Source organism: Podarcis erhardii (genome assembly GCF_964252035.2).
Source record: "Podarcis erhardii genome assembly, chromosome: 2".
Taxonomy (NCBI): domain Eukaryota; kingdom Metazoa; phylum Chordata; class Lepidosauria; order Squamata; family Lacertidae; genus Podarcis; species Podarcis erhardii.
Genome location: NC_138498.1, coordinates 29,648,819 through 29,663,047, shown reverse-complemented (window position 1 = coordinate 29,663,047; position 14,229 = coordinate 29,648,819). Strand labels below are relative to the sequence as shown.

At 44.9% G+C, this 14,229-nt stretch overlaps 1 protein-coding gene across 11 annotated transcripts in view; it reads right to left on the bottom strand.

The window, feature by feature from the left end:
* Positions 1-8,587: 8,587 nt before the first annotated feature.
* CEP131 (centrosomal protein 131) overlaps positions 8,588-14,229 on the bottom strand; it is a 29,027-nt gene continuing 23,385 nt past the window's right edge. For all 11 annotated transcript variants that reach the window (XM_081849537.1, XM_081849535.1, XM_081849534.1 and 8 more), the window contains 6 exons: positions 14,071-14,145; positions 13,836-13,978; positions 12,540-12,717; positions 12,012-12,208; positions 10,741-10,801; positions 8,588-8,929 (listed from right to left, as the gene is read on the bottom strand). In XM_081849537.1, the coding sequence (XP_081705663.1) occupies positions 8,855-8,929; positions 10,741-10,801; positions 12,012-12,208; positions 12,540-12,717; positions 13,836-13,978; positions 14,071-14,145 (729 nt within the window). In that variant the 3' untranslated portion in view covers positions 8,588-8,854. The remainder of the gene's footprint in view (positions 8,930-10,740; positions 10,802-12,011; positions 12,209-12,539; positions 12,718-13,835; positions 13,979-14,070; positions 14,146-14,229) is intronic.

The window sequence follows — 14,229 nt, the reverse complement described above, 5'->3', positions numbered from 1 at the left end:
GCTACTGCGTCCTCCTTTGTCTTGACTCTTTGCTTTTGTTTCACCCTCATTGGGGTCTTGGAGGGGGGGGACAGGACGGGAAAGAAGGAAAGCTAGTGGCAGATCTGCAAACCCCCACAAACTGGGTCTCTGTCTTGTGAGGAAGGGTTCTGCTTCCCTGGGCAAATAGCAGTAGGCCTCATCATCAGCTGAACACCTGCTGCTGCCCACACTGCTGAACCCAGGTGCTTTTTATGTGCCAATTGGGCTAGGATTTCTTCCCAGAGTCACATTCTCACTTCCAGTGGTGTCTGAATTGAGGCTTGTTGGGGCGGAAGGCAGAGAGGCCTACAGGAGGAGGCCTCAGGTTCCTCCCTGCTGAGGGCAACACTGAGACTAAGAAAAAGAAAGCAGATTGCCATTGTCACTCCTGGGCTGGTTGTAAGAAGGCAGGCTGGCTGCACTTAGCTGGGCACTGCCCCATTTGCCCTAATGGACCAGCCCTACACTGCTAACTTCAGAGGGATCTTCCTCAGAACGGATGAGAGAAATGTGTATATGTGTTGCATTCACTCTCCCTTGCTTGCTCTGATGTCATTGATTATCACAACGCACCCAGACCCTCCACAACGAACAAGCCTTTCAGCTGCACGTTAGATACAAGGACACATTTAACTTCATATTGAGTCTGGCCCTAAAGAATTTGATTTTCATCCTCCTTAACTTTGAGCAGTGCCTACCACAGCTGCAGGGATGCAGGTGGCACTGTGGTCTAAACCACAGAGCCTAGGGCTTGCCAATCAGAAGGTTGGCGGTTCGAATCCCTGAGACGGAGTGAGCTCCCGTTGCTCGGTCCCAGCTCCTGCCCACCTAGCAGCTTGAAAGCACATCAAAGTGCAAGTAGATAAATAGGTACCACTCCAGCAGGAAGGTAAACGGCGTTTCCGTGCGCTGCTCTGGTTCACCAGAAGCGACTCAGTCATGCTGGCCACATGACCCAGAAGCTGTCTGCGGACAAATGCCGGCTCCCTCGGCCTATAGAGCGAGATGAGCGCTGCAACCCTAGAGTCATCCGTGACTGGCCCTAATGGTCAGGGGTACCTTTACCTTTACTTTACTACAGCTGCATGGGTTGTAGAACCTTAACAGCAGAGCTTTCCATACTTTTCATGTCGGAGACACACTTTTTAGACACGCATCATTTTGCGACACAGTCGTTCAGTTTTACTAGCAAACCGGAGGTTAAACTAACCCCTTTCCAGCCCCCGGAAGGAGCATGGCAACATACCTACATGCTGCAGCCGACACACAAACATGTCACGGCACACAGTTTGGAAAGTTCTGCCTTACAGGGTTCATACCCCAGGAGATGCTCCCTTGCTGCTGGGAAGGATCTGAGGATGGCAGAGCAGTGGTGGCAGAGCCAAAGAGTGCCTCTACTTCACCAGAGTGCATCTCAACAGTCATGTGCTCAGAAGAGGGCTGGTTTTTAGCACATGGCCTGAGAGAGGCTGGTTCTGGATGAGAAGGTTCTGCTCTGTCAACTTAGGCAGGGATTCCTCTTTTCTGCTTACAGGCTCTTAGCAAGCTGAAGTAAAGATGATAGAAATCGGCTTGCTTTGGAGAAAAAAGAAAAGGCGAAAGAACAAGAGACAGATTGCCCATGTGCACTTGAAGCCTCCTCTATCCAGCACAGCTCAGCTTTTTGAGGTTAAGAGAATAGTGCCATCTGGTGGCACCTGTGCTACAGCTGGCTTTTAACACATCCTCCACAGGTCAAAATCGCATGATTGTCGGCAAAGCAGGGCCAGCCTTGCCATTTGGCAGTGAGGCAATACAGCTCAAGTGGCAGGTGCCTGGTTGTATGCTTTGGTTGTGGGGACAGAGCTGTGCATGCCACATAGTTTGCCAGGTTTCTCCATAACTACCCTGCAGTACTTTCCTACCGCTAGTACTGAAATAAAATTCAGGAGCCAACCCAGTCAGCTTCTGTACATGGTATTGGGGGGGGGGGTGCCATGTTGCCCTTTGCCTCAGGTAGCAAAAAGTATTGCGTGGCAAAGTCACCACAAGTTGAACTTTTTCAGAGGGTTGTTTTGGAGTGTGTTTTTTTTTTTTAGCATGGTGACAGGTCCCTGTGAATTCTCATTCACGGACTGGAGTCCTTAATTCCTATTCATATCTGGGAAATCTACACAAAGGGCAATGGCCATGTAACTTCAGTCTTGGTCTTGAGAGGATTCAAAAGGCCATGGTTGATTTCCACTGCAGCATACAACATCCATGTTAAAGGATTTCTGGGGTGGTGTAAGAGAATAATCATGCTAACTGGTTACAAGAAAGGATGGACATGACAGAGAAATTGCTATGCTCCAGTAGGGATGTTTCAAGGGGTCTGAGAAATCTATTTGTCTCTCCTCGTGGAGCTTATAACCTTAGAAAGAGGAACACTGGACAGAGCAAATCTGTCTTCTGGAATTTACTAGAAATGACAACGCCACTGGAGCAGCCCTCTTGCTTCCAGCCATCTGAAGCTTCACATATACATTGTTTGTTGCCATGGAAATGTGCTACCATAAAGACGATTGAAAATAGCAAACATTTCATTAAGAACCATCACTTTGAATAATGCATCTGAATTCAGAAGTTGCCAAGATGTTAGAATTCAATAAACAGTTTCATATACAGTGATGTTTTGACCTGAATCTGATGTCAAGCTATGGCTCTAAATCGCATTAGAAAATATTGCAAAGCTCAGACATAGAATGTTCCTGCTGGTTACTAATGCTAGCCTTCTCTCAAGCTCCATTGCAACTGTAGGGCTTGGGCCACTCTCCAAGATAAACCCTGCATAATCAGTTATATAATGCAGCTGTATTATTTGTGTCTGAAAGGGGCATTGGCCTAGAAATTAGCTAACTGCAAAGATCAAACGTTGCACAGAGAGAATCAGAGGATTAGTACAAGGGTAAATGCCTGCACAAAATGGCAGCACTCCCCACCTTTCTACACATTCCTACTGAATAGTGTGTACGGTGCTTTTACTAGTTGCCAGAGTTCTGGTTTGTAAGGTTCATCCCCGCAAATTCAAAAGTACCCTGAAGTCAGCAAGTGGACCAGCCATGCTGACTGAGGATGATGTGAATTAGAGTCCAACAACATCTAAAGGGCCACCACAGGTTCTCCATCTTTGCACTAGAGCAGGGGTCAGCAACCTTTTTCAGCCGTGGGCTGGACCACCATCCCTCAGACCTTGTGGTGGGCTGCACTATATATTTTTTTTTGCGGGGGGGGGGGAATGAACAAATTCCTATGTCCCACAAATAACCCAGAGATGCATTTTAAATAAAAGCACACATTCTACTCATGTAAAATCACCAGACAGGCCCCACAAATAACCCAGAGAGGCATTTTAAATAAAAAGACACATTCTACTCATGTAAAAACATGCTGATTCCTGGACCGTCCACGGGCCGGATTGAGAAGGCGATTGGGCCAGATCCGGCCCCTGGGCCTTAGTTTACCTACCCCTGCACTAGAGTAACTCAGCACGGATTCATGCAAAAAGGGTAACATGACCAACACATGAAGGTAATTTGGATAAGATGGTAGTTTGGTATTGTTGTCTCTGGAAGTGGTAGAAGATCAAGGATTACTTTCTGAGCGACAGCATATCAGCTTCGTATAGGTACATGCATGCAGTCACACCTCTTCCAAAGAGCAGGAATGGGCAGTGTGGCCTCACAGTTTTGTGGAACAACAAATCCTTGAACTCAGGATGCAGACAGGGATGAATTTTGAACACCGCCCTTTGACATCTAGCATTAGCAGTTACTATGCCTGCTATGAGGGACGCGGGTGGTACTATGGGTTAAACCACAGAGCCTAGGGCTTGCCGATCAGAAGGTCGGCGGTTCAAATCCCCGTGACGGGGTGAGCTCCCGTTGCTCGGTCCCTGCTCCTGCCAACCTAGCAGTTCGAAAGCACACCAGTGCAAATAGCTAAATAGGTACCGCTTCAGCGGGAAGGTAAACGGCGTTTCCATGCGCTGCTCTGGTTCGCCAGAAGTGGCTTAGTCATGCTGGCCACATGACCCGGAAGCTGTATGCCGGCTCCCTCGGCCAATAAAGTGAGATGAGTGCCGCAACCCCAGAGTCGGTCACAACTGGACCTAATGGTCAGGGGTCCCTTTACCTTTACCTTTATGTCTGCTATGAGCAAACATTTTGGAGCTATTACCTAATGGTGGCCCTAAAAGAGACCATCTATTGAATGCAAACTCAGGTTAATGTAATCACAAGAACATGCATGCGTATGCAGTTTATAAATGCACACACACACAGCAAGTGAGAAACCAGGATTATTCATGTTAGTGCTTCCAAGCTTTGCATAATTAGAATGGATAACAGCCCTGAACACTGATCGCTGAATTTCATCAACAATGCAAATAAATTACGGTAATCAGGCTTCTTTCAGGAAAACCTTATGCCTGCAGTCCTGTGCATAATTATTTGAAGTCCCACTAAACTTAATGGGACTTGTCTAAGCTAAATTACACAAGGTTAGGTTGTATCACCCAGGGAACTTCTGACAAAGCAGAAAGGGCATATTTGCATGAGGAAGCCCAGCCGAATGCAGTAAATTTTACTACTAAATACACAGTCACTGCTATTACAGATTCACGTAAATAAACACTTTCATTCAAGGGCAGACTATTGGATCTGGGCATGTAACTGTCCCAAGTTATCTTGCATATTCCAGCCAGTTGCACCTTACCAGAATCAACTACCTCCATTCTGGATTTGGTAATGACAACGCAACAGATTACAGACTATCATAGTAGGTTATTTGCACCTCATTTATGTGGATTTTAAACATCTTCCTAGAAAGTGACTTGTTGGGGGAGACGGGGACTGGGACTGGCAGTACTGAATTCCACCATCAGTAACCATGCTGTCATTTCTTACAACCATGGATAGCAAGCAAGAAGATAATCACCTCCTTTCTCCCACTCTGCACAAGACTGTTTATTTCCTACTGAATCTGGGCAGAGCAGCATTCTGAGGCCCGTTTGCAAAGAGAATAAATCCCTCCTACTCCTCATTTGAAACAAGAGCTCTTTCTAGAAATGCTTTCCCACACTGGATTTCACATGATTAAATACTTAAAAGCCTGGGTGTTCATGCAGAGCTGGAGCTGTGATTAACACCGCGACTGGCCCTGCCATATGCCACACCAGGATGCAGACGTAGAGGTGCTTCTCTGAGGAGTTTCCAAGCATAGTGGGTGAGCAAAGTGCAAACACAAAGGGCAGCCATTTGCACAAAGGACTTGGGTGACAAGACCCATCAAACAGCAGAACAGAGTTTAATAGGACCAATTTTTTTGCTCTCCAAAAGGATGGGACCTTGAGCCCAGTGTCTCTGAAAGTATTACGACATTTTTTTCCTAAGCAGAAAATTATTAATGGTCTTCTGAACATGTGTAGAACATCCCCATGTTACGGAAAGCAGTATTTTTAATTTTAAAAACCAGTATTCAGTTATTTGGACATATGCAGGATACCTCCGTCACAAATGCACTTTATAAGTAACTCCATCTGCTATTTTTCCCTCCCAAACTGAAGGTGGAAAGCAGGAGGAATGTGCATTAGCTTTTCCTTCTCTGACAAAGTCTAGGGAAGAGCTGCAACTCAGTGGAGGAAGAGCATCTGTTTTGCCTAGGCTCCCATCTAATCTCTGGGATTTCCAGGTAGGGTTGGGGGAAAAAACCCTGCCTGAAATCTTGGAGAGCCACTGCCAGTCACTACTGAGCTAGATGGACCGATGATCTGATCTGATAACAGGCAGCTTCCTATATATGTTCTTCTGCTTGATCTGTAGCTACAAGGCCCAGTCTGTTGGGAGCTGCCGGCCGTCCACAGTTGGAACACGAGCTTAAAGTGAGGCCACTCCTCTCTCACTCTCCTTCCACTCCCTTTTATGTCACCTGCTGTGGTTAGCAGAAGGAACGCACAACACAGTTGTGATCTGACACAATTACAGTTCAGTAATATAACAGGAAGCCTACAGATTTCAAAAGGAACTTACTTGGGATACACGGGTGCTTAGGATCTCGAGTCCTTTGCAGTGTTAGCACCCGAGTGGCACACATTCCCAAGCCACCCAAATCCTCTAGGAGGCTACTCTATATGCAAATAGAACAACACATGGGGTAAACAAGCTTATATGGGACAGGTGTGTTTTTGAATGTTTATGCAGGAAAGGCTTTTACCCAGCGTATCTGAACCTCCTTTCCAAACAAAGACATTGGGAGCTGGAGAAAAATCCAATTTTGTATTATGTCTTTAGCCAGGCTAGCTGCAAATAACAAAAGCGGGGGCCACGGAAAGGGTGACAGGTCTGCTTTCAATGATCTTCCTGTGACTTCACAAGTTATGTTTCATTCATTCCCATATTAATGCAAACATTAGGGAGAATAGGAAAAGATAAGATGTAAAAGCAGGGCACAGTCATGAGAATTGAGCAAGCGTCAGCTTGACTGTGCATTATCAATACTTTTTGTACCAGGTTAGGTTTTACTTGAAGCTATTTGAACAATGCAAAAACATAAATTGAATTCCAGGTACCCACATAAAATGGACTTAGGGAATAATAAAAAAAAAAAACCAAGTGTGCCTGCTTCTGCCAAAGACAATTCACTGCAAGATACACCTTGGCTGAAACACAGCACTTTGTGACCTGCACGTAGCACATGATAATTCAGACAGCAAGTGGCTTCAGGTATTGTTAGGACTTAAGCCTAGGCCTGATCACAGGTGTATCTGGTTCACAATAGCAAGGAAGACTCTGTGAAAGGGCAGCAGATCTGCAATGGTCTCAGACACAGGCTCAGAACCAGCCAAATTCTCTTTACAGGCATGTACATTCCAGAAACCAAGGAAAATTTTAGACTGGGCAGATGGATTTTTACTACACAGCTGCCTCTGCCCACCAAGTTACAAATGCGTTATGCTTCACACCCAGCAGCAATTAAAAAAAACCTCTGGAGAAGTAATAAAGGGCAAAAGGTAACTAACAACCGGTGAAGAGACATTTGCTTTTAACAAAGTTCCCAGAGTGCTATTGCTGGACCACAGCACTCTGCTGCTGCAGGCAACACAGCTACTTTTCCAGAATTAACAGTTGTGTGTCTTTAGATTAAGTAAAACTAATCTGCTGTGTTAAGGAAATAATAGAAGTGAAATGGTTTAGGCAATTGCAATAGGACTTGTATAAATACTTATTAATAGCTAGGGGCTGTGCCCCTGCTCGCTTCACTCATCAATCCCCCCGGCTTAAGCCCAAGGTTCCCCTCCCCATCACATGCAACTACAAAACTTGCTTTTCACCTTCCCAAACCCCATGTCTGAATCTACTTCTCCCCTCTGTCATGCAGCCCGGTTTTGCACCCATGTTCGTCTACTTCCCCACCCTTGTGTGTAACCCGCCACACACGCACAAACCACTTCCATGGTAACCTCCTGCAACTTCCTCCTCCCACCCATTGCAACTGCTAAAGACCCTTTTTAACCTTCCGCCCAGTTAGAAAGCCAAGCCACCCTCCCTTCCTGTTTTACAGACCCTTTCATGCCCCTGCTTTAATCTTCATCCCCATTCAGGTGCCTTCTACTCCCTCCTTTTTTTGCAACCCATTTTCATATCAACCCCTCTTTTCCTACCTCCTCCTCCTTTTTCAACTTGCCCTTGCGCAGAGATAACCATCTTCATGACTCCTCCTCTCTCTTTATCTGCAAACCTTTTTGGGATGGCGTATGTTACTAAATCTTTAAGATGTATGAAACCTTCAGAGAAAGCCTGCCAAGTTTGCTCAGTTAAGAGAAGGTTAAGTTCAGATTGCAGGTGTTGTACATATATGGGTGTTTGCTCGTTAATAAAACACCTGTTCTAAATTACTACATCAAATCTGGAGCTTCCAGTTGAACTCAACTCGTGGTACCAGGAGTGAAATACATGATCTGAAGGAACTGTGGAATATTTGAAGGCTCCACATATGTTTATCTCTCTCACATGTGGCGGCTGCAGAGTAGAAGAGGGAGAATTTTGAGTACAGCAAGAAAGGAGGGACACTGAAAAGAGGGGGAACTGGCTGTTTTAAACAATGCTTTGAGTAATGTGTGGTGAAGGGAAAGTGAGAGGGAAAATGCTCTCATCTACCTCCCACCTGCCTGCGTGTCTTCCTACTTTACAACCAATTCAGGCAGTGGCAAACAGGTCAGCTGACTCCTCCTTAGACTCAGTGTTGCCCCTTGTAGAACTCAGCAGGGAAGTTGATGGGGACAACATTAGAATTAGTTGGGTTTGGCTGTCGTTGGCTCTGGCTCAATCTACTGTTGTGCCCCCTGCCTCCTGCCCTACCAGTCCGACACTGGTGCAGACAATACTGGACTAGATGAACTAGTGGTCTAACTTTATATATAAGGCAGCTTTCTGTGTTACCAATGGTGAGTAATGCAGGGCCAAGAATGCAACCGACAGGGGTCTGCTAAGCAGGCAAGACTAGCTTTAGCAGAGAACAGAGAGAAGTAAAAATCACTGCTAGGCAGACATCTTACAAATCAGCTGGATTTACTGTTAAAATACATTGGCAAGAACTGGGATACCACCCAGAGGTCATATCTCAGGCACAAGTAAAGAAACAGGTTAAAAAAAAATATTTTTTTTTAAAAAGAGGGAGAGGTGATCCCTCCCCAACCCACATACAGATTAGTGTTCGTTTTATCTTAAGTCTCTTGTGGACCACGACAGGCACATTTCTGTTGCTGTTCGTGATCACTGGCTCTGCCCTTGCAGGCCTGTTGGTACCAGTGCAGCTGCTACTTGGCTGCTAGCAGCTGCTTACGCTGTTGCTCCAAAAGGGCCTCTAGGTGGTCTGCTCTCTTCACGGCTGCCTGAAAAGAGAAGATAATTCAGTTCAGGGGAGAAATACGTATAGCGGTGAAAGGATGAAAGAGGAAAACAGAAGAATTTGCCATGCAAGGATGTAATCGCAAAAGTTAACAGAAGCTAATAAAATGAACGCAAATCAAAATTATTCTGATCGTTAAGGAATCGCTTTTAAAACAGGAAGGTAAAAATTGTTCAAGGTCTCAATTTTATTGTTGAATTTAATGTGGGGGGGTGGAGAACAGGAAATAGTTACAAGTTAAATTGCAGGGAAATGATTTGGGATTTGGAATGATGGGACAGAAGTGGTTAAAAAGGGTGAGCATAAGCTTCATGTGGCACTGCAAAAGGAGGGATGTTTTACAAGATTGTGTAGGTGTTAATCTAATCACAGTCAGGATTTATCACATTTAGGAAATGGATTCTAGTATATGTTGGAGAGGATGTATAGAAACAAGTAATTAGAGACATCCATGGCAAAGTTGTCCTAAAATCCCGGAGACATGGAGGAAAATGTTAAATATCATTAAACAAATTATGGGAACTAATCTAATAAAAAACATGCTGATTAATTCATTTAATTAATTTAACCGACTTTTAAAAAACCATTAATAATCTCTTAATGAGTACAAAGGTGTTGGTGAAAAGATCCCGAAAATGTGATAAGGAGTTAGCAATTAAAAAACGGGGATCTTGAAACTGCATTAACGTGCAGAAACTAACTAGCCACATGAAAATCAAAGTGAACTGAGAAAGTTTTATTCTATCTTGGGAAAAATCAATGACCAGTTTACTGAAGTGTTTTATTTATGGATTTCTGGAACTTTGTGCAAACATATGTGCACTGTCATATTGATCCAATTGATCCTTCAAAATTAAAAAATAAATAAATGTTAATACTGCTTTTTATTATCAACCCACAGCAATTGTTGTTTTGGTTAATGTTTCCTAGCAAAGAGTTCACACATTCAATTAAATTGCACGCTGGATGGAATAATACTTTTCCCCATTCTTCTTCTAAACTAATTTGCTTCTCAAGTCTTGCAGTGGAGCGGCTCCTCTGTGGCGGATGGCTACAATCATGCTGGATTGAACATTAACCAGATAATACCAAAATTACAAATTCAAATAGCTTTATTCATCTTATTCCCTTGAACATTACAAAATTAACAGCAGTAGCAGGAAAAATAACAACAAAACGAAACACAGGCTAGAATCCAATGCTGTCATTGCTCATATGGAACAGCTTTTGTTCTAGAACACATCTCTACTAATGAGGGAAGGAAATTTTCTTCAACTCTCCTTTCACCCCAAATATGCCATCTTCTGCTCTGTTCTGGAGGGTCTAGAAAAGCCTCTAGAACAGATTTTTGAAGAGCTCCAATGGGAAATACCCCACCCCTCAAGTTTTCAGGCATCCACTGGATCAAAAGCCATTATACAAGTGGAGCGGCAAGACTGAATTCCACTCTCGATATCGCTAGCCAGCTACCTTTGGTTTGCTCTTGATCTTTCTTACTGCCTGCAGAAGTCAGAGGATTAATTTATTTTATAGGGCTTTGGCCTCTCCTCAGTAGTCTCTTTCAAGGTGGAGTTGGTGCCATGAGCATTTCATAATTCTTTTGCAAACTGTGACTCGGCAGCCAGCCAGTGCCTTCAATGTCTCTTCCCCTAATGAGCCCAGGGCTAGCTCTGCCATGTCACAATCTCCACCTGCGTCCTTGGATCCCATGAATTAAAACCATCATTGTTTTCCTCACTTTGTCTTATTCTCTGCATCAATGGTGACAAGGATAAGCAGGTTTGCAGCTCTCACCTCATGTAGTTTTCGAAGGCTGTTCACTGCTTCCTCTTTCTTCACAATTGCTGTCTTCACTCTACAGAGAAGAAAGCGAAAGGAGACTGAGACCCAGGGTCATACACTTATGGTACCCTTGATGTTCTGCTGTCATGTTGGAAGCTGGGGAAGAAGAGGAAGATGTTCCTGCTTCTCCAAGGACAATACCTGCCTCCTCCCTTTGGCTTCTCTAGAAGATCTCACATGACGATATAAGCCCTTTCCCGACATTCAGTGGTGAATGGTGCCCCCAAATGAAGACAGATTTAAGTAGACTGTTTAAACATGTAGTAACTCCAAACATGCAGTCTCTGTACATGTGACTGGGCACCCTGCAAAAAGGCTGGGGTTTCTTTAGGCAAAATGTGATGCTGGGGGGTTGGGTGTGGGTGTGTGTTAAAAATAGATCCAGTTATACATGGGTCTTTCTGCTCTCAGAATAGCAGTAAGAGATTATACAAATGTCTGAAAAATGACTGGGCTGCAGGTTTCTTTTTAGAGACAGCAACAAATGAAGAACCACCCTGAGATCATATGATGAAAGGCAGTATATAAATCTAAGGAATAAATAAAATAAAATATGGGACAGGTGACATTTGAAACTACTGGTTAGTGCTGCAAAAATAGATCATTTTGCTTACTCTGCTGTCTAAGATCTTGAAGATCCAGATTAACGGTAGTAAATCTTTAAGCAAAAAAGACAAGCAACTCAACCTATTGCGTTCACATGCAGTCTAGGTCCAAGGGACGAACCAAAGCTACAGGGACAGATCAGTGCTGACTTGAGATAGTGAAGAGGAATTTGTGCTACTAAAAGTCTCAGAAGAAGTGGTGGGACACAATATAGGTTTTTTCAGTAGTCAGGGACAGCAAGACCTCAGAACCAAGCACAGGTCTCTAACCTTCCCTCCTCATGACTTTCAGATGCAAAATACGTCATCAGCTTATTGGTGCCAATTTGCATAAGATTATACAGGTCACAATTCAGCTTGTTGTGGTGCAGAACTACAGTTATCTAGGCATAGAATGTTAGCTCCCTGATTAGCTACACAGCCCTGTCACATCACCACTTGACAGTTTTGCACCTTGGCAGGGCTGCCACACTAAAACTGACAAGAGCTTCTGCCTTGGGCGTGCATGGGCGGAAAAGACAACAGCAAGCGTCATTTGTGATATGCCAGCCCAGGTTGCTGCAGCATTGTTCTAGGTCAGACCTGAACTCATCTACAGCAAGTGAGATCAATCCTCACCTTTTATGCACTTCTTCCAGCTCCTCCTCTTTGTCCCTCCTCACTCTGTCCAGTTCCAAGCGTTGCCGGGCACGAAGCTCAGCCATTTCTGTCTTGAGCTGCTTGTTCTCCTCCTCTGTGCTCACCAGCCGATCTGCAAATTCCTGCCGGATGACCTCAGAGAGGCTGCTGCGCTCCTGACTTAGATGATCCGCTACCTGTTACAGCAAGCAGAGAGGGGGAAGAGTATGTGACATATTGATGTCACTTTCCAGATATGCAAGAGATAAAGTCAGAGACAAGGCAATGCTCAAGCTGCCATCCAAGGTCTGTCTAATTCTTTGTTCTGCAGTTTACACCAGCAGAATTTACAGGTCCTTAAACCTTATCCAAAGACAAGAACCCACACACCTCTCCCATACTCATCACATCAGGGCCTCTGGGATTCCTCCCTAGCTTCCCTTTCTCCCCTGGATTTGGAGAGGAACCTGTCTGAGCAGAAAAAGCTTACTAGGAAGTCACTGCTTGCCTTCTCTGTGATACACCCACCTTTCGGATATCCTCTGTCTCCTGTTCCTTCTGCCGCAGCAGACCTCGCAGGTGAAAAATCTCGCCTTCTGCCTCTGAGAGCCGTCCCTTCATCTCGTTGCAGCGCTCTTGGAGTTTACGTTCTGAGTGTTCCATTTCTTGCAGCTCTGCTTCATATTTGTCCCGCAATCTCTTTATTCTGAATAGAGAATGGGAAGAGCTCCTGACTGACTGCTCAAGCTGGAGCAGACCCCCCAGTTTTATCAGGAGGCCTTTGAGGCATAATACAGCTCTTAAGACCATTTTTATGAATGAGGTGACTGTAGAGAAGGGTTCTCAAGCTTTCTGCCCACTGGGGCCACTTGAGAGGGCTGAAAATTACTGAGGTCTAGAAGTCACAAAATATTGGTGGAAGGGTAGAATTGGTTTGGAGCTCATATCCTGCAGCATTGCTTTACAAATTTGCCAAAGCACAAATGAAGTGTTCTGGTCTTCTGGCACTCTGAACAAAGTGTGTTTGTGTGAAAAGGCAAGCTAGTCCTTAGAAAGTTTGTTCTGACTTTCAGCTTCCAAAAATACAGAGGTAAGTGCCTTCAGTGACTGATAAAGGCACTGTGGGTCATCTATAACATGCACCAGTTCTAATGAATACCTGGAGCTATGAGAAAAATAAAAAAGGCAAGGTAGCAAATATGTGGGTTCAAGGACCTAGTCACAAAGGAATACCAGCAATCCCACCTGTAAAGTCAGGATTATTACCTGTTGCTTCAAATGGCCGGTGATTCAAGGAAAGCAAAACAAGTGTGTAAAATATGCAGATACACACCACCTGACCTTGCAATCATCACCTGAGGTCCTTCTTTGTGTGCTTCCTTCATGCAAGGACCAGAGGGTGGAAACACAAGAATGGGCCTTTTCTGTGGTGGGTCCCAACTTGCCGAATGCTCTCCCCAGGGAGGCTTTCCTGGAGCCTTCATTACATTTCTTTAGGAGCCAGGCAAAAACATTCCTCTTCTCCCAGGCCTGTGGCTAATTAAACAATCTATGGTCTTTTAAACTATGTGTGGAGGGGTTATTGCTTTTGTTCATTACTATGGTGTGTGTGTGTGTGTGTGTGTGTGTGTGTGTGTGTGTGTAGCAAACTGCCCTGTGATCCTCAGATGAAGGGCAGTATAGCAATTTTAATAACAACAACAACCCTGCACAAGGTCCACACCGAGAACCCAGCTTATAAAAAGCTTAAGCCAAAATGCAGAAGGCCATTTAGGGAACAATGGGAATGCAATTATTTTTGACCTTCATACATAACTGATTTACCTGTTCTCTGTGGCTCTCTCACACTCTTCCTTAGCAGAGGACATGTCAGCTTCTAGCCTCTGAATGACCAGTTCAATCTCCTTGTCCCTCTCCTTCCGCACTTCTTCCCTCAGCTCTCGCTCCCGAGTGAGCAGCCAGGCCTCCTGAAGGCAATACAAGAGAGCCCAGGTAAAGTTTAATCTGGGCCACCAAGGTAAAGCGAGAGGGCAGCTTAAAAGGGGAACTACAACATTACCTCCTTCTTTAGGTAGTTGGCCTCCCAGGCCTGCTTCTCCATCTCCAGCTGCACCTTCAAGGCCTGCACCTCTGCCTTGAGGAAGGAGGAAAGAGCACAGTGAGGCGGGGATCAGGGACAAAGGAGAGAGAGGGGCTGACCCCTCAATCTCTTCCCCTT